Source organism: Argiope bruennichi, chromosome 10 (genome assembly GCF_947563725.1).
Source record: "Argiope bruennichi chromosome 10, qqArgBrue1.1, whole genome shotgun sequence".
Taxonomy (NCBI): Eukaryota; Metazoa; Arthropoda; class Arachnida; order Araneae; family Araneidae; genus Argiope; species Argiope bruennichi.
In genome coordinates, this window is record NC_079160.1 from 81,911,955 (window position 1) to 81,937,307 (window position 25,353).

General features: G+C 27.0%; 1 protein-coding gene across 1 annotated transcript in view; it reads right to left on the reverse strand.

Moving 5' to 3' along the window:
- LOC129989250 (anaphase-promoting complex subunit 1-like) overlaps nt 1–25,353 on the reverse strand; it is a 73,419-nt gene that overhangs the window by 21,414 nt on the left and 26,652 nt on the right. Inside the window, exons 15-31 of the mRNA XM_056097641.1 lie at nt 24,442–24,704; nt 21,242–21,418; nt 20,149–20,219; nt 18,987–19,078; nt 16,441–16,586; nt 15,035–15,110; nt 6,791–6,892; nt 6,543–6,665; nt 4,788–4,927; nt 4,059–4,165; nt 3,763–3,840; nt 3,467–3,556; nt 3,143–3,254; nt 2,372–2,518; nt 2,243–2,292; nt 770–1,046; nt 597–683 (exon numbers count right to left, since the gene is read on the reverse strand). Coding sequence (XP_055953616.1) covers nt 597–683; nt 770–1,046; nt 2,243–2,292; nt 2,372–2,518; nt 3,143–3,254; nt 3,467–3,556; nt 3,763–3,840; nt 4,059–4,165; nt 4,788–4,927; nt 6,543–6,665; nt 6,791–6,892; nt 15,035–15,110; nt 16,441–16,586; nt 18,987–19,078; nt 20,149–20,219; nt 21,242–21,418; nt 24,442–24,704 — 2,138 coding nt within the window. The remainder of the gene's footprint in view (nt 1–596; nt 684–769; nt 1,047–2,242; nt 2,293–2,371; nt 2,519–3,142; nt 3,255–3,466; nt 3,557–3,762; nt 3,841–4,058; nt 4,166–4,787; nt 4,928–6,542; nt 6,666–6,790; nt 6,893–15,034; nt 15,111–16,440; nt 16,587–18,986; nt 19,079–20,148; nt 20,220–21,241; nt 21,419–24,441; nt 24,705–25,353) is intronic.

Consider the following 25,353-nt stretch of genomic DNA (forward strand, 5'->3'; position numbering starts at 1 on the left):
CAATTTTTTTTAAATGTGCAGGATATTATTTTAAGCTATCTATTACTGTTTTATACATTTATTGCGACATTAAGAAATTTTAAGGTTTATCTTTTTAAGTGAAAGGGGAGAAAAGGGGTAAAAATCATTCTTTTAACATTATTTTACCTTCATGACAATCATATTTATTTGGAAAAAAATATAGAAATTAAACAAATGATTATTTGAAATTTTAAAATGAAATCATTTTGAATATTTTTTTCCAAATATACAAATAAATTAAGCTTAAATTCTATTAAGGTGAACCAGTACTGCCAAAATTGAATTATTTGAAATTTTTTTATTACAAAATAATGCATAATTATATCTTTTTAAGCATTTAGAAAGAAAACTACCATATCATTAGATCTGGAATGAGCAATCAATAGTTATCAGTATAAAATGATATTTTTAAGTGGGGAGAATTATCTGAAGATTATACTTCATTGATTATTCTAATCAACATGCAAAGTAAAAAAAAAAAAAAAAAAATTTAATAACAATTAAATTAAACCACCTAAATGCACTAATGCTTGCTAGTAAAATGAATAGAATAATATAACATATTTTTAACTTACTAAAGGTCTTTTATGGCCACCAACCATGTAATGGTATAATTGGTCAGCCATTGGAAAATCTGCAACTCCAGACATTTCTTTACCTTTCTATAATTAATAAAAGAAAATATGGAAATTATTTGAACAAAAAATTGGATGCTGATAAAAAAATGAATTCAGTATAACAAACTTACACCCAATGTAATCAATCCTAATGCAAGACCTGCTGCGAGAGAATAACTTTCTCTGTCAATACTATGTTCCATCTCTGGACCAGGAGGTCGTCCAATTTCTCCAAGTAAAACTTCAGCCATATGATGGTGTCCAGATCCCTGATATAAAAGACCAAGTCCCATAACAGCAGCTACTTGCACTGCTGGTGCAACATCTAACTCTGTAGAAGTAGGAGGCAATAAAGCTTCAATGTGAATACTTAGTAATTTAGTGGCACTTAAATCCATAGTTCCACGTCTATAATAGGAAAAAAAATCCATTATACACATTTTAAAGGCTAAACATTACCTCATCTGTGCATTCACAAATGTACAATAATAAGAAAATGCAAAATTTTATTAATTATAATTCATAGTTATTTTTAGGGAATTAAAAAAATGATAAATCTTATCTTTATATTCATAAATTTCAGCTTAAAAGATTTGATTACAAAATAATATATTGTAAAGTAGAAATCACATGAAAACAACTTACAAAAATTGTATTTTTTAAATAATAAAAATAAAAGGTTAACAAATTTGAAAATCAAAGGAAAAAAATTGTGAATATTTGTTTATGTGTATATACTAAACTATCCACTAGGGCCACAAATTAAATTAACTGACTTACATAATTGTTGGATTCTAAGTAAATTGCGTTTTTATAAAAATGTGGACTTTGAGAATTTGAAACTAAGTTAACAATATATTCTTATGCATGCAAAGAGAGCAATATAACTTTAAGATAAATTAGAATTTAACAGATACACATATTTATGGAGAAATATGAAATATGAATATATCCATCAAAGAAAACAACAACTAAAATTATATAATATATCTGTATTACTTGAAATATTATAGGTGCAAACTAAGTTTTTAAAAAAAATTTAAATAGAGCATTATTACACAAAATAAATGAAATTAAACTTCAACTTCATTTTTACTGCTTAATTCCCCTCCTTTATGGAAAACAATGCAATAGAAAGAAGGAGAATTATAAGCTAAATCAAATGTTATGCATGTTATTTTAAGCATAAAGCTTTGTAAAAATTATTTTTCTAAGTAACTGCAAGACAAGATAGTGATAGAATGAATTATTATATTATTTTATTCCATGTTTCTTAAGCAATTTCTAAACTGATTTTTTAAATAGAAAAGAAAAACATTATTAGGATAAATCAAGGAGAGAGAAAAAAAAATCTTAAATAATATAGCATTCATAACTGTTTAATACAAAATCTTAAAATCTTCAAAATATTTATGAAAAATATGAACATAATTAAAATTTTGGATTCATAAAGATTTTTATGAAAATCAAATATAAACATAATATTAAATAAAATATATAAATTTTTAAAATAAATAATTCAACATTTTTAAGAATAAATCCTAAATAGGAAAATAATATCATAAATTCAAGGGGAGGAAGAGAAAAGGAAGGGAAGAACTTACTTTGCAGCAGAAACACCAAGTAGGATACCAACACTAGTAAGCTCATGGCCCTATAAAATATAATCCAATATTTTAAAATCTAAAAGTGAAAAACTGATATGGTAGGAATCCACAACAATTGCTACTTACCTTACAGAGATAATCATGAATGCTTAATGTTGTAAGTCTAGAAAGATGACCATTTAACCCTAATGCCATTAAAAATCCAGCATGTTCTGTTGGTGTATCACTACTACTACTCCGTGGTTTATTGTACACCATCCAAGTTGAATCAATCTAGGCAAACAATAATTAATTAAAGAAGTTTAAATAAATTCGAATGAAAATATAAGTACTACAATCATTCAAAATAAGACATATAATTAAGAATTCATTGACAATTTGCTTGAATTAAAAATAATTCTAAAAGATATTGTCCATCTCAGATGAAAGCAAATAATTAAACATCATAAATTCATATCATCATCATCAGTACATACATATAATTAATAAAACATATGTCATAATGTTGCAATGCATAATATGCTAAATAAACATTTATTAATAATGAAAAGTGAACATTTTTTTATTAAAAATAATTACAGTATGTGGCTATTAGTATCCAAGAGACATTCAAATTTCAGTGTTTGTTCATGCAAATCCAATTGAACTTTGTAAATTCTCAGCATCACCATCATGAACGAAAAGAAATTATTTCGCATTTATGATTTCACCATTTTAATTTAAATTATAAAAATATCAAGAGTAATAAAAAAATCTATTTATTATGAATTGAAAGATAAAATAATCATTCAATTTATTGAATGTTGTTATTACTGCTAAAAAAGAATGCTAATTCGAGATAAATAAAGGACATAAACCAATATAATATTTCTTTCAAAGTTTCCTTTTTATTTTCACCTTGGATGCATTAAGAGATATGGATAAACCAGCAGCAACTCCATTATGGAAAAGAGGCCACATATTCATATTGGGTGGTACATCAATATGTGACAAATCTACTGTAGTATTTCTAAAACAAAAGAAAATGCAAATTTAAAAAAAAACTAAAGCAGCATACAATTTAATGATACCAAAAAAGAAATAGAAAGTTTAATAACGACTATGAAATTAAAATCTCAAATTTAACAAATGGCCATTAAAAAATTACATGGAAAAAATTACATACATACATTATAAAAATACATAATACATTACATATATTATTAAAAAATTATAAACTACCTAGGAGGTGCTCGTCCAGTCAGACACAGTTTTGGAATAGGCAATGTTTCAGTTACTACAGGATTGTAAGCTCTCAATGTAAACATACCCCTGGATAAATAAAATTTTATGAAACAACATTGCATTAGAATTTTTAGAAAATCATGCAATTAAATTATATAAATCATAAAGTAGTGCAGCAAACATTATTTCAGATTTCTAAGTATAATGAGAACTAACAATAAAATTATATATGAAAGCATATTTTAAGCATGCAACAAGGAATAAAGCTATACATAGACATAAAAATAAATTACCTTCCAACTGTTGCAGCCATTGTGCGTATGCACAAATTATATAAATGCCTTTCTTGCTCTTCAATGAATTCATGATCACTACAAAAACAGATAAATAATAATAAAAAAAAATTAAGAAAAGCTCATTTCAAAAGTCTCAAATTTTCCCATGTTTTTTAACTTCGACAAATAATCCATATTTCAGAAGGAATCCGAACAAGACATGTTAAGCCATAACTAATTTTTTCTATATAAAATAATAATTATAATACTCTATATAAACACATACATAGAACATAATGTGGTATAAAAATTACCTGACTTCAGGTCTTTGTACTAATGTTATTTGAGCCGGTTTAGATGATTGTAACATTTGAAAAACGTCATGCACTCTATGATCTTGACCAAACCTTAATCTTAATACCTATAAAAAAATTTTATAATATTGAAAAATGTTAGTAAATAGAAGTTTGATAATAAGAAATACATTTCATATTTGCATAGTAACTACTGTCAATTATAATTGATCCTTTGTAGTACCTTTTGAACTATTTATGTAATAAAAAAAATTACTATAAATTGTGATGACTTAAAGAAATGACGATTTTTAAGCATATTTTAAGGATTAGAATAATTTTGGTAGAACTATATTGAAATCAAAGGGAATTAATTTAAAGGAGATATAATAAATACCGAACAATGAATTGACACTCTTGTTTTATTCAAAAAGTTTAGACACAGTTTGACTGCTATAGTATTCCTCCATAAAAAATATCAAGTATTCTATGAATTTATAACAAATCTATTTATTTCAGCTCTTCAAAGTATATGAGCACCCAATTTTAACTTATTCAGAATTTTAATTCAATTCAAAATACAAACGTTTTAATATTTTGCATTTCTATTTTTAAAATGCAAAATTAACAATTTTTGTTCTCTATATTTTCATGAATAATGCAATTTTTCAACAAAAAAATATAGCTAATTTTTCTTCTTTCAGTAATTATACAATACAACTCAAGTGTATGTGAAACTTTAAAATTTACTTCAAGATCTAAATGATGAAGACCATCTTCAAAATTATCTTTTGTAACACTACTCTTCCCATGATCTTGTTTGGATTTTGATGGTTGAGGCAAAATTCTATTTTTTTCTGATGACTGCAGCGATGACAAGTCACGTCTTCCTATACAAATAAAGAGATAGACAAATGAGCGATCATAAAAGTAAATAAGCACCCCCCCCCAAAAAAAAGGTTCTTATTCCCTATTATAATTAGAAAAAAGTGCAAGTTTCATTCTTAAAAATCAATGCATTTGATCAATCAATTTACATAATGGTATATTGATTATGAAATAAGTCGATATATAATTTCAAAAACAGATGTTGTTATTCACTGAAGATTTGTTATGAAAGATTAAATTATTGAATTCAAAAGGCTTTGATTAAAAATGTTCAATTTATTGAGAAAATATTTTAATATAATTATAAATACATTGGGACTAAATACTAATGGTTTGACAGTATTTATGAATTTGAGTTAATTATCACAACATTTTATATAAGAAATATGTTAGAAGAAGAACATTGATTTGTTTTACTCTTTCATTTTATTTATTTATCTTTGACATAATAGTTTCTTATATTAAAATCTATAATGCTAAAATAAAAATTAAACAGAATACAAAATGGTGGTTCTAATATTCAATGTTTTTCCTCTTCTCCTCATACACATACATACAGAACAACTATATTATAAAAAAAAATCGTGAAAAAGAATTTATTGTTCATTAAAATATATAAATTGTGGAGGCTAATAGTATGATTTTATTATAATTTGCTTAAAAATAATTTAAAACTTATAATCTAAAATTTAAAAATTTATTTATTTAATTAAATTTAAATATTTTATTAAGTTAACTACATGATATTAAAAATGACTATTTATAAAAAATAACCAATAAATAAAATTTTAATTGAACACAAATGCAAAAAATATATATATAAACTTCCAATTAATAACAGTAAGATTGCTTTACAAAAAATTCAGTTCATCTATTTAAGGTAATTTTGGTAAGGCAGTAATTCTATATTAGCTGAAGAATGAACTAAATTTATATGCAATTAGCAGAAGCAAAAAGAAAAAATAGGGAGGGAGGTAGAATCTTTTACCAATGATAATAATGTTGAGATTGCCAATCAATAATAGTAGAAAAGACAAATGGAAAAAAAAAAAGGTTTAAAAACTTTATACAGAGTAGAGAAAGAATGCCAAATACAACAAAAATCAAGCATTTTTAATGCATATTAGAAAAATATGTAGCAAGCAAGTAATGAATTGTGGAAGTTAATTATGATGAGTCTTTTTCACAAACTTCCCTTTCTTGCAATTTCAATAAAATTTTTTAAATGTAACTTGGTCTTTATTGTTTTTTCAAACTAAAATAATCAATAAAAATATTTAAAAAAATATTAAAGTTAAACACACAACCGTATGATAATTAAATTAATAACATATTTTTTTTTTTTTTTTTTGTGCTACAAAAGTTTTTGAAAAAAGAAATGACAAAATTTCTCTTACTTCTAAATTAAATTTTTAAAAATTTGGTCTCAAGGAGCATATTTCTATTTTCTAAAATACATTTTGCATGCATACATACATGCCAATTTTTATAGCCTTTAAATTCAGAGATTTGTGTTGTAGAGCACCAGCATGCATATTTTCGTTTATTATTAACAGTGATAATAATCCATATGGCAAATCATAAATGGGGGGAAAAAACAGTATAATCTTAAAGTACCAATGACATCAAACATATCTTTAGACCACAATCCCGATGGTCCATGCCAACAGTTCAGCAAGGCATCTTTGATAGGTAAAGCAAGGCCAACTGGTAATGAGTTGATGTCTTTTACAGTAAAACCTAAAAGAAAAAATATATAACAAATATTGATTTATACTATACTAAAAATCTAAAAATATTAAATTTAATTCCAGAATTTAAAAAAATATATCTGTTTATTTATTTTACTTTAAGAGAAAACATACCTAGTTTTGTTATAAGTAATACTGCAGCTTTTTTAGGATTATTGCTTATTGTGTAGCAAGAAGAAAGTGAAGCATCACTGATGATCTCTTCTTCTTTTACCCCTATGAAACAACAAAATTACAGAAAAAAAAATCCTTTTATTCCAGAATCAAGCACATAAAATTATAATAACTAAACGCCAAAATATTTAATATCAATAAATATAGCCAATTTAATCAAATCATCCTTTAGAAAAAACTAATTTTACTAGGGCATTGTCTCTTCTTAAGAACTGCTATTGTTTTTTTAAGCAATTTTTCTTTTTTTGTTTATATCAATCCATAATTTGAAGATTTTCCTGTCATCTATAAAGAAAGATGGAATAGGTCCAGTCTGTCTATTAGCCAGTCTGGTTTTGTTATCTCATATTTCAAATTATCATGCAAGAACATTTTTATTTTGCAATATAAATTTCAATCGCTATGAGTTGATTTTTAAATCATAGTTGATCCCATGCAACGTAAAAGAACAGAGGCACAGATGGTCAACTCTTTGAATATTTGGCTCAAATTGACATAAGAATGTATACTTCAGACATTAAATTATGAACCAAATCTTATTAAATTAAGTTGTTAAATTTTTGAATTATTGCATTCACATGCATGATAAAGAACAAACTTGATACAGAACTATATTTTAGATGCCAAATTTGAGTGCTAAATTTCATCTATCTAGCTCTTTAAGTTTTGTAGTTATTGTATTCATTTCTGCTTAAACAGTTAGATTTTCTCTAAGGATTCAATTCAAAATTTGGTGGAAATCTACAAATTTGGTGTAAAAGACATTTATCAAATTTCATCTGTCTAACTCAAAATATTTTTGAATTATCGTATTCAAGGACAGACAGATATACTTTCAAAAATATGTCATTTCAAATAAGAAGAATCTGAATTATGAGATTCATCAAAATCTCAGGTTCATTTTTTTTTTCTTTATGATTACTGTATTTAACTTTTGTATATAAGAAAGTGAAAAAAAAAAAGGAAAAAAAAAAAGAAGTTAAACTTTATACCATAATCTTCTTGCAGAAGTATTTTCAACAATGTTATTAGAGTAAAAAGTAGATGGTTGCAATTTAGAATCAAAATTCAAACGTTTCGAATTTGGATTTTTCAAAAAAAAATTTTGACGTCTTCTATTGGTTTTAATTTCTATGGCTAATAATCTCCAATTATTTAAAGCTTTTACTTATAGCTGGACAATTTGTTTGGTTTGTTTTTTGAACTTCACAATTCCCAGCTAGTTCCGAAGCATCATCGTGTTTTTATATAATTAAAAAAAAAAAAAAATACTCATGTGAATTTGTATATGGTCTAGGTACTAACTTATCTGAATACTAAATTGGCCTTGTGATCACAAAAGTTGTGAGGATAAAAGATATGGAGTTTTGGATTGCTATATATATATATATATAAGTTAATACATATAATCACATGGAATAAAGAGATGAACGGAAGTTTTGAAATTTAACAAAAATATGACTGATGAGAGCAATTTATTCAGAGTATGTATTTCCAAATCAAGGTAGCCCTCTCTTGAACTTCAGCTGCATCATCAAGTTTTACCCTTGATATAGAAGTCAAGATATTTTTGGCAAATTGAGCTTCAAAATAGCAGGGGTGTTTGTGGGACCCCAAAAAATCCCCTGAAAATTTTACGGACTTACTACCAACATTTTGGAGTTTCGAGAAGGGGGGGGGGAGAAATGAAAAATTACAATTATGAAGTATTGAATGACCTAATTATAAAAGTTCAATGAATTACTTTTTTTGCAAAATTAATAACCATAAATTTTCAAACATATAAACTACTACATTTTACGTAAATATTTTAAATTACCTGAATTAATTCTTTAAAAAAAATTATCTAATTTCTGCTGCTTTTTTTTATTTTCTGATGTTTGTGGGCTTATCTTTCTTTTGTGGTGAACTTCATAATTGCAGGAAGGTTGACTTTTATTTTCCTCATTTACAGTTGAAGAAATTTCCTCGAGAACTGCACATGCAGAGGTAGAAGCAGTTTGCTTTTCTGCTAATGTAGAAGGTTTTTCAGAGACTTTTATAGGTGACTCATCTGAAATACATGTTTTTAAGTCCTCTTGATATGTTTAAAATATAAAGTGTTCTGTTCATATTCAGTAAGAGATCTTTGTGAATTGGATCAGTCATTGGATTTTTTGAGCCATATTTTTCATATGAGGTTTCTTTAGAAGCCATTAAATCATATTTAATAGTCTGCACTGCATCTAGGGAATCAATCTTAAGAGAGGTTCTATAGTCAATGACAAGTGTATCCATTAAGTTGAATGCACTTTCCACTAATGGGCCATGGAAGCAGCTAAGGCAGGCTTTGACCAATTTAGCCAATGTAGGATACTTATAATCATTTGTGAAATCATCTTTTAAATTAAAAACTTTAGACCAATATTTATCAATTGTACACTTGACTTGATTTCCACTTTCATCAGATGTGTAGAGCATTTCTTTGGTGATATCAATATCACTCTGGTATAACCTTATTTCAGTTTCTACTTTTGACTTTTCATTATCACTAAAAATATGGGACATAAAAGATGATAATTTTTCAAAAGCTAATATTGTACTGGTTTTACCTTTTAGCTCTGGATCTAATGCTGTAAAACTAATTAGATATGAATTTTTAAGGGGTAATTTCTGTTTCATATGCTGTGCTGTATTAGTATAAGCTTTCATCAGAGAAATTTGGAATTCTTTTGATATTGGGTGATTTTTTGATAATTTCTTCAGGAGAGTGGAAGCTTCTGCACCAGTAAATATTACTTTGCTAGGTAGATGGAATTCTGGATTTGTGACATCAACCTTTAATAAATCATTATAAGATGTGTACTCTATATTTTCTGGCTTCATAAAAAAAAGAGAAAAATTTTGCCATCAATTTATCAATACTGGAATGTATTAAATAAAGCACTGGTTTTTTTGTTTCAAATAATTTAATATATGTGTTGAACTCTGGTAATACTGCTGAATATAATGCTGTATGCAATAAAGTTTTGTTTTGCATAACAAATAACCCATTTAGTATTCTTTTTTTCAGAGCTAAAGCATCCTTTGTGAGTTGTTGGGAATGCAAGCAAGAATACATCCCTTCAACAATTTTTTTCTGAGCTGCAGAAATATTTCTTTTATTGTATACAGTTTCAACATAAGAGAAATAATCCCCTTTATCAGTTTTATCCAAGTAGTGAAAATAAAATGCAATAAGAGCATTCCACAGATCTTTGATTCTTTCTAAAACACATAAAATGTACACCCACCTATGGTCTGGTCTCTTCAAGGGCTTAAGTTTTTTAATGGCAAGAGATTCACAGATTTTGAAAAATTTTTCTCTTTTACTGCAGCTTTTCATATCAAAATAGATGTCATCAAACAAATCTTCTAAGTATCTATCAAAACATGAAGCAATTTTTTTTTGCACAGTTATTAGCTGTGTGACATGTGTCACCATCAATATCTAATAAGTGGGGTGCTTTGTTTGATCGTAGTCTGGTTTCAACACTCTTTTTTTTTCCAAGCATGGTGTTACATGAGTCCATTAATACACTAATTAAGTTTGCCCATGGAATATTATTATCTTCAATAGTATTAACAACTGCTTTAAAAACAGCTTCTGAATTGCAAGATTCCATCTTTAGAGATGCAAAATGATGAACTACAACTTCATTTTGATTGTTGTCATAAAACTGCACCAATATTGCCAGTATACTTTCTTGAGCATTGCTAGTACTTTCCTCCAAATTTATCGAAAATGGATTCTCCTTTAAAGTTTTAATGATATTTTCCTTAATAGTTTTTGCGAGCCCATATTTCATCTTATAACATGCAGTAGTCCTGGACATTTCCAACGAGTTTAGTGCCGTCTGATCGCGGCTCAACTGTTTGCAGAGTTCAATTAAATTGGGAGCTACATTGACAGAAAGAGAATTCTCGGCGATAAAAGAAGTTATTAATATCTCTTGGCGTGCTTTTCTTGTCACTATATCCAATGGCCGAGCATCAGTCTCCAGTAAGTCATCAGTATTTTTTGAATTAGCATAATTACTTAAAGTCATTGAATGTCTAATGCACTTTGAGTATTTTATGTGCGTCACAGTTTTAGAATGATTTGTGAAAGCCTTGAATCCTTCCTCACCATACTTCAGCAGTGAGTTACAAAAAACGCAATATGCTTGTCCAGCAACATTTATTTTCTTGCAATATGTGCCGATGGTATCCCCATTACCATCTCTCCGTTCAATCCAATTCCACCTAAATGCATTCCGAACACCTTCTTCTGATTGTATAATATCACTATTTATATCGAGAAATTTCATAGTGAAATTCTCTTGCGTACATAAATAAAAAAATATTTCAATAAAAGAAACGAAAAATTTACACGTGCATCAATAAATGAAACAAAAATTTTACACAGCGGAGAAAAAAAAGTTGCGAAGCGATCAATGACAAATAGCTAATACAGCTTGTTGTAGGGGGAGTTGCAGCTCATTGGGGCCGCAGGCCCCACCATCTGCAAATCTAGCAGATTATGACTTAGCGCAAATGAAACTTTCCTGTTAGATAAAAGTGTGCACCATTTATTTAATTATTGGGGGATTTGTGTATAGTCATTGTTTAGTTGTGGGAAAAAAATAAAGAGCAAAAAAGATAGTACTAATAATAATACTGGAGAGAGGTTATGGCAGGTGTGGAGAGGAGTTTATTTTAGAATTTTAAGAGAGCAACGGGGCCTTTTTTTGTTTTGCTTGTCGTCTATGTTGTATATTGGGAGTTCTTGTAAGGTTGAGTTTTCTATTGCAGGTATGTTACTGTAAAATTTTTCTGCGAGTTTCACGATGAATTCTTTGACTGGAGGAATTCCAATTGCGTTAGATATATCTGCGTTTCTGTGAAACCATCTTGCAGCAGTAATCATTCTGATGATTTTGTTTAGATTTGTTTTGGCAGTGGCAGCCCAAACTGGGCATGCATATGTTAGGATGGGTCTGAGATATGCTAGGTATATTAATAATTTACTGTCAAGAGGGAGGCCAGAGTTTCTGCATATAAGTGGGTATTGTGCTCTTAAGGCTTTATTATATTTTCCCCTAGTCTTTTCAATATGGGTTCTATAGTTTAGATACCTATCAAGGGTGATGCCTAGATATTTCACTTCATTTTTCCAATTAATTTCTTTGTTATATAGTTTGATTTTAGTCCAATTCGGTGTTCTTTTAAAAAAGATTATTGCTTCGGTTTTGTCTACGTTTAGTTTAATTTTCTAATTCGTTAGCCATTTTTCTAGGTTATTTAGGTAATTTTGTAGAGGTGCTATTGCTTCAGCTGGTTTCTTGCCTTGTGATAAAATGGCAGTGTCATCCGCATAGAGACTGATCATGATATTTTTCTGCTGGGGAATATCGTTTAAGTAGAGTAGGAATATCACTGGGGCGAGAATGCCACCTTGCGGCACGCCAGCTTTGAGTTGTCTTTTGGAAGAGTCATGCTGTTTGACTAGGACTGTAAAGTATCTGTTGGATAGGTATGAGATGATGAGTTCGACTATTGTTCTGGGGAATTTATATGCTATTAATTTGTGGATTAGTCCAGGGATCCAGACTTTGTCAAAGGCTTTGGCTATGTCTAAAAAGACTGCTGCCGTTTCTTTCTGATTTTTTCTGCCCTCATGGATATATTCAATCATTCTGAGTAATTGGTGAGTCGTTGATAGTTTTTCTGTGAACCCAAATTGTTGTGGTATTAAGATTCCTGTGCTCTTACTGTATTTAAGGTATCTATTTAAAATTAATTTTTCACATATTTTACTGAGTGTCGGGAGAAGGGAGATAGGTCTATAGCTCACTGGAAGGGAGGGATCTTTGCCTGGTTTGAGTATGGGTATTATTCTTGCTATTTTCCAGCAATCAGGGAAGTATCTGAGTTCGAAAATCTTGTTCATTAGATTTGCTATTTTAATTAATATTTTGATTGGGAGTTTTTTTTATCATTTTGTTGGTTATAGCATCAATTCCAGGAGTTTTGTTTATTTTAGTTTTCTTGATATATTCAACAATTTCCGATGGTTTGACTTCATCGTAATTATAATTAGGGTTCTGTTTTAGATAATTATCTATTGAATTTTGAACCATATCTTCCGTCTGTTTGTTGGGAAGGTTGTTTGGCTTGAATTGGTCTTCAAAGTGATCCGCTAATATCTCAGCCTTCTGGATATCAGTATGTGCGGGAAGTTTGGAGATTGGGTCAATTAGCTAGCTAATACAGCGAAAAATCCTCCTTCTCTACTTATTGGCGCCACGCCAGGAGAGATAAGACCTTTGAACCCAGAGTCACGTGATCGCACATCTGGTCGAACGAAGTCTCTCCCCTTTTTTTTTTTTTTTTTTTTTTTTTTTTTTTTTGCCGCGCCTACTTGCCGAAAAGAATCCAGAAGAGAATGTCCGAGAACCGGGGGAATGAGTCATAACTCGCAATAAGGAAAGAACAAAAAAGAAGTTTTCCCCCCTTTTCACGCATTATTACTGCCTTTGGAGAAAGAAAAGAAAAGTTTTCACCACACACACTGACCTTGCGTTTTCTGCTTTCAAAGCAAACAAAATTACCCAGATCAAAATAAATAATTCATTATTATTCCTACTTCCTTTTGAACGACGATCCCCGAAATTTCCGGGTATCGAAGTTCAAAATCCCCGGAGCACAAACACCCCTGAAATAGCTTAAGCTATACAGGTGGCATTTCCAGATTTCCAATAATAAATTTAGAAAAAATTGCCAATTTTCTATTGACCATTAAAATTTTGCTATAAATCTTATTTTTTAAAAAATAAATTTAATATCACAAGCTAAACATTTAAGAATCTGTCTCATCTATCTATGTTGGAAATGCAAATAACCTACAACTGATTAAAGAAGATCAACAAAGTTTTAAAAAATAAAGGACACAGATATAAACGAAATTTTACTATAATATTTTGTAACTTCACAATGCAAAACGTATTCATTAGTATATTAATGATGTTATGATAGAGTCTGGCTTAATCAATGGATGAAAAGCAGACATTACAATTACATACTTTTTTTTTTTTTTTTTTTTTTTTTTTTTTCTAAATTATATATCATGTTTTAAACTCTTGTGTTTGGAAAATGCATATCTAGCTTAAAAAAATGAATAAACATTAATGAGCAACTTTTAATTTTATATCATCTTCTGCATATTGATATTCACAAGAGAATATTGGTTACATATGTTGGGCTTGAAAATATCCCCCAAAAAAATTTATTAGCATATTAATTTTTTAGAAGTTTGAAATATAATAAAAAAGAAATAAAAGAGTATCAATTATAATAAGAGTGAAAATATAAAGTTATCAGTTTTCAATTCTTGAAACAGATTAATGAATGCACCTAAATGTCAAGCGATTTTCTGGTCACAGGCTTTACTGTTAGAAAGAAGTGAATGGATGAGATTTCAGCAACTGTAACAAAACATGTAGGGTGCTTCCTGTCATTGCAAAATGGCAAATTTACATAATTTTTTTTTCTCATGGTTCATCTCTACATTTTATCAACGAAGTATTTAGCTTACACAGCAGATTATAACATCACTCTAAATGCTGATTTTTAATATTGAAAAAAGTAATCAATTATCAAATTGTATCATTTACATGCTATACAAAACTTACCATTTTTATGATACCATGCACATTTTAGCATACAGCTCTCAAGTTTTAAACCAACAAATTACTATTATATCATACGATTTTCAGTTCAAATCCTTCATGAAAAATAAAAACTCAAATTCAATCAAATCCCACTCAATTTTTCTAAATTTTTGAAAAAAGAAGAAAAAAAAAAAAGAAATGTTTTCACAATTTATATTTCTGATTCCCTATCCCCATCTAGTTTGATAGACATAATGATAATAACAATCGTAGGGGTAGCATGGGAGATGAGTAACAAAAATTTATTATTGGTTCAATCCCCCATTCCTCTACTAATTTTTAAAAAAATGAGATACTTGACGCTGCTAGTTATATATCAAAATATTCCTATTATTTTTTCAGTCACTGGATTCAGTTTTTTCCTTCACAATATAGACAAATATTGGTTAATACAAAATAAGAAATAAAAAAAAAGTCTATGAAAGCTGGTTTATTAAATTAAATATTAATATACCTAGTCCAGATATTTGCAAAAGGTAATCTTTTATACTAGACACTGGCTTTTCAATGGAAGTTAGAAGAGCATAAATCTATAAAAGAAAAACTGATATAACTAAAACAAAGACAACATCCAATTCAAATTTCTATAATAAAGAATTATTTCTTAACAAATTGATAGATATGTAATATTATTCTATTTCATTACTCATAATAACAATATACTTGAGTACTTCAAGTTGGTAACTAGTGAAATAACATATTAACTATACAACTGTTTCACAATTGGGATTGTTTCTTTTTTTACATATTCTTTTATATGTTTACCTGCATACTCAAAGAAAATTTTAGTTTTAAGTATTTTCAACACACTATGGGAAAAAAAAACATTATAAAGATTTAATGTAATCAGCAAATCCAAAGATGAGAAGACTAGAATACTACAGATAATTAGGGAATTTAATCTAGGGTAGCTTATTTCCTGCATTTAATGAAATTATAATATAACTAAAACTCTAAAATATTAGATTGGAGAGGTATTTTTTAGCATCTAACCAAGATATTCCCCTTAAATATATTTACATTTCAAAAAATATGCACATAAATTGGAAGAAAAAACTACATTAAAAAATTTTTAATCAATATACATATAGAATTTTCACTTTTCAAGGAAAAAAATATATTTAAAAATGTCATTACTTTAAAGAGAAAATATAGAGCAAAATTAATAAACAACAGTGTTTATTCACACTAGCAATTTTAGAAAAAAATTTAGATAATAATTAAAAAGTAACCAATAAAAACTAACTTGAAGCAAATAATCTTCATTTATTTCAATACTCAAAAGTATCAAATTAACAAAGAATACCGAGCACTTTAAAATTTAGAGAAATTTTTCATCCACTTTCATTAAGCATGACTGACATAACATTTGAAGTGTGTTTTGCTCATAAGAAGTCAGAACAAATATTCACTTAAAACTACAGTAAACTTATTTCCTCGTAATAAATCTCCCTGAAAGCCATCCGTTAGGCAGTCCTTTTTACATATATCAATTCATTAAGAATACAAACTGTCATTATGGGTTTTGAGATGGAGAGGAGGTATAAAAATTTCTATCATTTTTTAAGGAAGGACTCAGGAATTTCAAAGCTTGAAAGCTTACAATATCAAAATCTTATGTCTAAAAAAATTAAGGCAACTTTATAAACCAACGTTTCTTTTTGTTTTAATTTCTAATTTGTTTTTTTAAAGTACAACTTTTTATTTTATACATTTTCTATAGTAATAAAATGAAATACAGAAGTTTCAAAAGTCACAAAAAGGAATCAATACACAGGATTATAGATTTCCATATGCAATTAAGTAAAAAAAAAAAAAAAAAAAAAAAAGTACTTTAATCACAAAAAATAAAATATTTACCAAAATTATGCCGTGTAACATTTTTGTTACATTAGGAATGTATGGAAAAGGCTCAGTGACACCAAACATAAGACATTCCTTTATACATTTATAAATACTAGGCACAGCAGAAAAAAAACTTGGGTAATGTACTTTCTGTAAATCATCTGTAAAAATAAACAAACTAAAATATAGAAACAATTTTTAATTCAGATAAATAACTGAGCTAACATTTTTTATCACTTTATAATAGTAAAATATGTTATCAAATAAAGATCTGTAAATAAACAACAAAGTCAAATACATAGAGATGTATATTGAAATAAATAATTCCTCAACCTTACAGATAATTTTTGATACTAGCAATTTATTAAAAAGTTTAACTGTATTGATAGAAATCATTATTTGAAACAGTAAATATTAAACAGCAAAAATTGGAGAATTAATGCAAAATAATTCCACTGAAAGAATTACACAATATTCTCATTCACATAAATATATACAGAAATCCATTCCAGAGCTGTCACAACAGCCAATTTCTAAGGCCAGTTAAAAAATTGTTTTAAATGACATACCTAATTATATTTTATTTTGTATTAATAAATGTAATATAGTAAAAATTACCAAGTCCAAAACTTAAAATAATCCTTGGGGACTAAATATCTGTAGTCATATTAATTCAAATAATTATTCTTTGATTCCCAGTTGTTACCTAAATATTTACTATTCTACCAGAATAAATATGAATGCTAAACCAAAGAAAGAATATGGTAATGAATCAAAAGTAAAACTTTTCATTTATAATTATCATTCCTCCTTACACCACGCTGGTGTGGGAAGTCACTACAGATGTACTTCATTTAATCTGGTCCAATGCTGTCCACAGAACATATCCCCACTTTTCTTGCATTCAAAAGAATTGATTCCCTGACCCTGGTCTTCCTTTTTGCATCAGATGCCCATATCAGCTAAATATTAAGTATATATCAATCCAAGACCCATACTTATTTTTAATTTTGGCAGAACTTTCTTTATACAATTCAGTATTTGAAATTTTATTTGACCAATATATTTTAAGAATCTTTGGGGGAGAAATAAATTAGAAAGCATTTAATTTTTGTTTTTATATTTTAGCAAATTTTCAAAGCTACAATATAAAAACAAAAATTAAATGCCTTTTGTTTATTTATCTTTATTATACCAATTGTATTTTGGCAAGTTTCTACAGTGAAGAAAAGCCTTAAACACAATTAACAAGTTTCCTGTTTTTATGATTTGAGACTACTGCTATTGCTGATTGAGTTTTCTCAGAATTTATGTATTGCTCAGAATGAATGATGGACCTATCTAATTCTAGCTTTTATCTCTTCACCTGTGCCCCACCCCATTTTATCCATTGTAATCTCAAAGTGTGAAAAACAGCTCTTTGATTTTATTTCGATTTATTAAAAAATGTATCATTATTTTCTTATTTACGATATATTTGTTATCTGATGTTTCATAAAGCCACATTTGTTTGGCAGACATCAGTTTCAAGTGTAAACTTATTTCTTTCAGTGGAAGTCACAAGATTCATTTTTGTTAGAACATCCACAACAAATACTACAAATGGATAGAGAATGAATATTTCTTTCTTTCTATTTCACAGTGCAAATGGACGAAGAAAAATATTTTTTACTTCTTTAAGTTCTTCATTTTTCTGTAAAACATATTCTAAGCTATCAGTTCATTTCATAAATATATAGTCTAATATATCTTCTAAATAAGTTTGTCTGAATCATCATTCCTCCTTCAGATCATATTTATTTCCATGAAAATGTAAATATTACCTTTTTTGAAATATTTAACTGACAGCAGTAAATTAATGAAAAACAAGCCCCAGTTTAAAATTATTTTAACAATTAACACATCTAACTACTACTAACTATTCATGGAATAAATTTGAAAATTTAAAAATATATACTTATAAAAAATTTAAATTTTTAATTCGTTTTTGAGAAAGTTTCGTATATTGGACTATATGATGTTGTATCTCACAAGAAAGAGCATAAAAAGTGCTGTAGAATAAAATTTCTCCCATCTTCATAGCTTAATTAGGAGAAAAGCCCTAAGAGCAACTAAAAATTTTTAGCTCTGCTTTTGAGTCAATTTCTTAAAATTTCCATAGTTGTAATTTAAAAACAATTTGACATATCTGGCTAAAACTTGATATTTTTCCAAATCTATGTGCATAGATTTACTTGTTCCAATTTGCCTTAAAATAATGTGGGTTTGATTTGGAATGACTCAATAGGGAAAAAGAGATTTCTAAAGATTCTCACTTCATTATATGATTCATCACTTTAATTATTTAAATAATCTTCAAATGCACTGTCATCAAAATAATATTATATATATATATATATATATATATATATATATATATATATATATATATATATATATATATATATATATATATATATATATATATATATATATATATATATATATATATATATATATATATATATATATATATATATATATATATTTGTAAGATTTAAAAATATCCAAAATCTACTTACTCTCTGGAATTATAAATGTTTTACTAACAGACGCAAACTGCTCAGGAAAGTCTTGCCAGTAATGATCCAAATATTTATACTGCCTAAGTTCTCTATGAAAAGACCATGAACAAGATTAGAAATGCATTAAAATATCTTTATTTGCCAATTGTAGTATAGAAAAGTAAAAAAAGATTGATAAAACATTGCAAATAAAAGATTACATCACTCACAAGTGAGGATATGCTATTATGCCTGAATGTCAGAAGTAAAACCTCATAAATAATAATTTTAACTTTTTATAGGAGAGCTGAAAGAAGTTTTGGAATGCTATGCATTGCAATGGACAAATTATTTTTTTGAGATCAATTATTTTGAGCTCTGTTAGGCCTATAACCATGACACTTAACCCATCTAAAGATGCAACAGAGATAATGCAATGTCAAAAACTTAAGATAATTTATCTCTGAGGTATAAATCTATATGATTAAAAAGATTATGTATGTGGCAAAGAAATCATTGTAATTACTTATTGTCAGACAGCAGTCAACTGTAAAAAAGCATTATAGAAACATTTCAAACTATTTCACTGATTCTTTTTTACAGATATATTTTATTCAACACTTCATTTTATTAACTTTTGCATCCCTTTGGATGTTTAAAAAAAAATGGTGAAAATGCAGGACCATCACATGTGTAATTAATAATGACTTATCTATTTGATGATTTTCATAAGTAACTTCAAAATGCTAGAAATAAAACTATATAAATAACAATACTGCTGTTAATTTCAATTAACTGTAGATACAAAAATTCTGCTGTTAATTTCAATTAACTGTAGATACAAAAGTTCTGCTGTTAATTTCAATTAACTGTAGATACAAAAATTCTGCTGTTAATTTCAAAAATTACCAAAAGAATTGTGTAAAATATTATTTAAAAAATTATCAATTTTATATATATTTCAAAATGTTCTTTTCTTAAAAAAAAAAAAAAAAAAAAAAACACTTTGTTTAAATATTTAAATTGGATGATTGCTTCTGAATAGGGAACTATTCCTGTATTGTTATAACAGTTAACTTTTCAAACAAATTAAAAATAAATATATCTTATTGCAAATTAGCCATAATATATTTAAAATAAATATGTAATTAATTTAGATCATAAATTTTAGTCAATTTACCTTGCCAATTCGGAAAGAAAACTATTCATTTGAGACAAATCATTCCATAAAGATACATCCAGCTTGCAATCCTACAAAAATATATCAATAGAACAGATTAATGTTTGTTGATCAAAAACCTTTCAACCTCATCAGAATATCAATGAAGAAAATTATATTAATGAATCCAGAGATAATAAAATGAGAAGCCTATTAATATTCAACATTATTTCTCTAATGATTTTAAAGTAATTTTAGAACACTTTAATTTGCATTGCAAAGTTAAAAGTTAGCAATCAGGTTAAATTATAAGGGGTTACATAGAATTGATATTATGCACTAAATAATAATAATTTTTTTATTTACTGTATAAAGCATATTTTTAGGTTGACAATACATTTTCATTATTTTTTAAATGTTAAGGAAGTCTTAAGTGAGGCAATAATTCTAAATTTTTATAGATGTATAAAGAAACTCAATCACTAAAAAAACCCAAATTGGTAAAAGCAGGAAAATGTGTGTAACACCTTCTTTAAAAAGGCATTTTAAAATCTGAAATTAGGGTTGAAAATATTTAACTAACCAAAAACCCATGTTACTTCATAACTTCAAATCATACAGTTTCATTTATTAGCAGCTGAACAAAGGGATAATGCGACCAAGATTTCACTATTTGGTAATAATTGCATAAAATACATAAAGCAGAGAGTAGAAGAACCTTGTCTACCATTAAACACCCAGTTAGTAAAGTTATATGACAGCAAAATCCATAGACAGAATTAGTATTCTTAATGAGAATCACAAGGGCCCAAAAATGCATAAATAAAATACTCTTTCCTAAATTGCCGCCTTCCATGTGTGACCTTTTCATAGTTAATGAAGAATTTATATTTCATAGGTATTATTATTCTACCTCGTGTTGCCACTGGTTTCAAGACAATCATATTACATGCCAATGTTATATGATATTAATATACTAATAACATGCCAATAGCCTAATTAAAGCTAATTTAAAAAAAAGTAATAATGAATTAAATAATGAACCATTTTCACAAAATGGTATATACATTTCAAAAAAACTTGACATTGAATATAACATAATTGCAAACCTTACCTCATATATTAAATGCAATGAAAAGAGGACATGGGCCATATAAGGGAATAATGGTGCTGAATCATTAAACAAGTTAATATCAGCTGGTGGTTGTTTCCATGAAGGTGGTGCTCCTTCCAAAAATTTGAATTCTATAAATTGTCTATGATGATTTGAAGACATTAAATGATTCCAGTCCTAGTGAAATAATGAATAACAGAATAAACAGATTATAATTACCTTTGATGAATACTTTATAAGAGAAAGATGAAAGTGAGACAATATAAATGAAAGAAAATACTTGAAAAAATGCAAAAAGAAAAAAGTAGTTTCAAAATAAATTTCCACAAATTAAATACAAACAAGTTTAAACTATAATATATTTATCCTATCTTACAAAAAGCCACATGCTAGCAAAAAATAAATATTTCAGAAGCTTTTCTAGTCAATTTTTGCAATGCATAGAAAAAAAAGTTTATGTATCAGAGACTTTATTACAAGATCTGAAATCATAAAACATGATATACAGAAAAGTCCTATCATATATTTGTTAATGAATCATTATGCTGTTCTACTGTATATTTGCTATGAATTGAACAAGTTTCTTTATCTTGAATGCACAAAATTCTGAAGATCTAAAAATTTGGTTAATCTAGGGAAGAATATCACAATAGGGTTATAAAAAAACAATGAAAGGAAGGATGTTTTTAAAAGAAGACTGATTGTGCATATATTACATCAATAATAAAAAAAAAACCAAAGGAAAATTAATGTTTGTGTCTATTTATAAATTCAATCTTCTTTTGTTGATATTGGTACTGCCTATGCAACATGTAGATATTAAACATTTGAGCTAACAAAATTCCACTGTACATAATAAAGTATAGAAAAAAAACTAACTAGCTGAGGCAATATCTTAATCAGTTGATCAGAATTTATAACTTGCATTTTAAATAGCTTTCAAACAGTTCAATATCTACAAATAAATTATCCTTTGATACAAAAATATAAACCTGCTGGAAAATGCAGTATCATGCTATTTCTAAAACAGCGATATTCTTTTAGATTCAATAAAATTTTACAAAATGTTTCTAAGAAGTTTATAGTTTTTCTATAGAATTTGTTAAGGAATGTATGCATAAATAATGAAATGAAAGATAAATGAGTGTATTTTCTTTCATATCCATACTCAATTATCATTCTATCTATTATCGGATAATCTATGCCAAATTCGATTCAGCTTATTAAATTCACAGATTGCAATTCAGTTCTTCACAACTAACTTCTTATATGATTGAATTAAATTAATCATAAAGTTAACCTTCCCTCCTACCAACAATTAATTTTCTTCATAAGAAATTTAAAAATGACTCATGACGTTCAGTTCATAAAAGATATTAGAAAATAAGAAAAAATTAAATGTTACAAAAAAAATCTATTTTGAACTAAATTGAAAAGTAGACAAAATTATTCACTAGAATTCCGATACCAAATGTAAGCAGATAATTTTAGATATATAAAAGCCATAAATGAAGAAAAGATGTTTTCAGGGATATTTTTCATTTCATTTTACTGGAAAGTAACCTAAAAAATCCAACACTGGTTAAAAAAATTCTAATATTTTTATGAAAAAACACTTAACACATAAAATAACTTTAAGCAAAAGCCTTTTTCAGTTAAAATTGCACACATTAGTTTTTTTAAGCACAATTGCATAAAATATTTATTGTAATTTATGAAGGGAGAAAAAAAAAAAAAAAAGAAGAAGAAAAAAAAGGACAGCAAATTATTATTTCAGAAAAATTTTAAAAATAATTTAGTAAGTAATTAGTAGAGATTACCTGTAAATCTTCCAAACGAAAAAGATTTTTTTAAGGCAATTCTTAGTTCAAAGTAAAATATATATATATATATATGTATATATATTAACCCAGAAAACCAAATTTATTGTGAAATTATAGTATATAGAAAACTAAGATATTATTAAATTAAGTTTAATTTCCAAAAATAATAAAAAAATTCCTTTTGAATTTTTTTTATGAATTTGAACAGACCATTCCCAGTATAAAAGTAATAGTTTTATATTGTTAGAAGGTTTACAAACATTGAAATATGCAAACATAAATTGTTTAGTCATTACTGTAAGATATTGATTATGCATAGAACAATTAATCTGTTTTCTGTACAGTTGGCAAACATAGTTAGTAGTTAAATAAGAACATTTCTTAACACAGTTCACTGCTTTCAACTATCAGAAAGCTTGCAAATTCCTTATGAAAAGGCAGCTTTGGTTGGCCAGCCAACCACTGATGTTCCATAAACTTTTCCATAAAAAAGCAATGCCAGCAAAATGAAACCTATAAAGCAGAATATGATCCAAGCTAAAAAGAAGAAGTCTTCAAATTCAAACAACTAATGGTTTCAAGGCTATATTTAATAGTGTGTAGACTTGCATTCTTAAGCAACACTTTTTTTGCAACAAGTAGCCTTTTTGTTTTGTAAAAATGGCAGATTTCACTTATATATGGTGAGTGGAGGACGGGGCTTCTAATTAATTTTGGACTTATTTTAAGGGAGTTTTTTTTTTTTTTTTTTCAATATTGTAAGTTTATTGATTATTCCAATTAATATTTGATTTTGTAATTCTATCTGATCAGAAGAAACACCCAACTTGTCACTATTAATTCTTAGTCATAGTACTAGCTTTAACCATTAGTATAAAAAACGAAGATGATGCAATCATGACAGAATCTCTCTCACACTGGCTACTCAGCATGCATGCACATCAACTAATCTTTGAACTAAAGTGCAAGTAACTTTTAAAATATTTCAGTACATATTCTGATAATATAATTTAAAGAAAATGTTCTTAATAAAATGCTTCTACTTCAAACAGTTTTCTGAATGCATGAGAAAACATTTTTAACCACAACTTTCTATGCTAAGATTGATATAGTAAGAAAAATATGGCAAAATAAAAGAGTTAAATATACTGTTATAAACAATAATATTTTTGAAATATAATAAAAGAAATTTGTAATTAGATAGATGTATATATATTTTTACAGTAAGTTAATAAGGTGCTGGATTTTTTTAAAGCACCTTCTAAGTAAAGATTGTGAGTATATTAATTAAATTTAATTTATTCACAAAAATTATTATAAAAATGTTTAAGAAAACAATAATCAAAGCTATGAAATTCACAAAAAATTGATACATACATCATCACATCCTTTTTCATGTGTCTTTAATTTCTTAATCTGAGCTAGATGATTTGATTTATTTCTAATACAATCTCCCAAAATAATCCTGTCAATGTCAAATCCTATCATGCCAAGCAAACTCATCAAGAAAACATTAAGTTCAGATTTAGTGTCCAAATCACTTGGTCCTGGAGCATTTCGGCTGCAGTACCACTTTATGAAAATCTGTGTATATACATCTCGTGGCAATATATACTTCAAAGCTTGAAGACATTTTGAAACTAAAAAACAAGATGATATCAATTATAAATCAAAAAAGGAAGAAAAACATTTTTTTTAAAAATTATAAATATAATTCAGTTACTTTACATCAATCATTTTCTCAATCTGATTTAGTAATCATAATACAAATTTAGAATTTGGTAATTTTATGAAAAAATTAAAACTGAACAAAATAATTAGAACATTTTTTTTCTATAAATATTCACTAAACTAATTTCTAAAAATTTTTATTGATTAAAATGTTAATTAAAAAAATTAATGAATAAATAGTTTACTGTCTCAATTATCAATACAAAACTTGTTAATTTTGTAATATTCATTTCACACTTTGTTTAAAAAAATCCTAATCTAATGGTGCAAAAACTTCATTGCATTTCACAATTTTAAATAAAAGATACAGTTCTTTTTCACATTGTAAGATGACTTTGTTAATGGGATTACAGAAAACCATGAAATAACAGTAAACACACACAATAGAGTAAATTTGAAATTACATTTAAGAATCATTAAATCATTTCTTTAAAAATTCACTCTATTTGTCACAACACAGATATAAAAATTAATTGAAAAATTTAAGGTAGTCTTGCCATTTCTTTATAAATAACTAGCTTATATTATCATCTATCATTTAATTCCATCAAAATAATA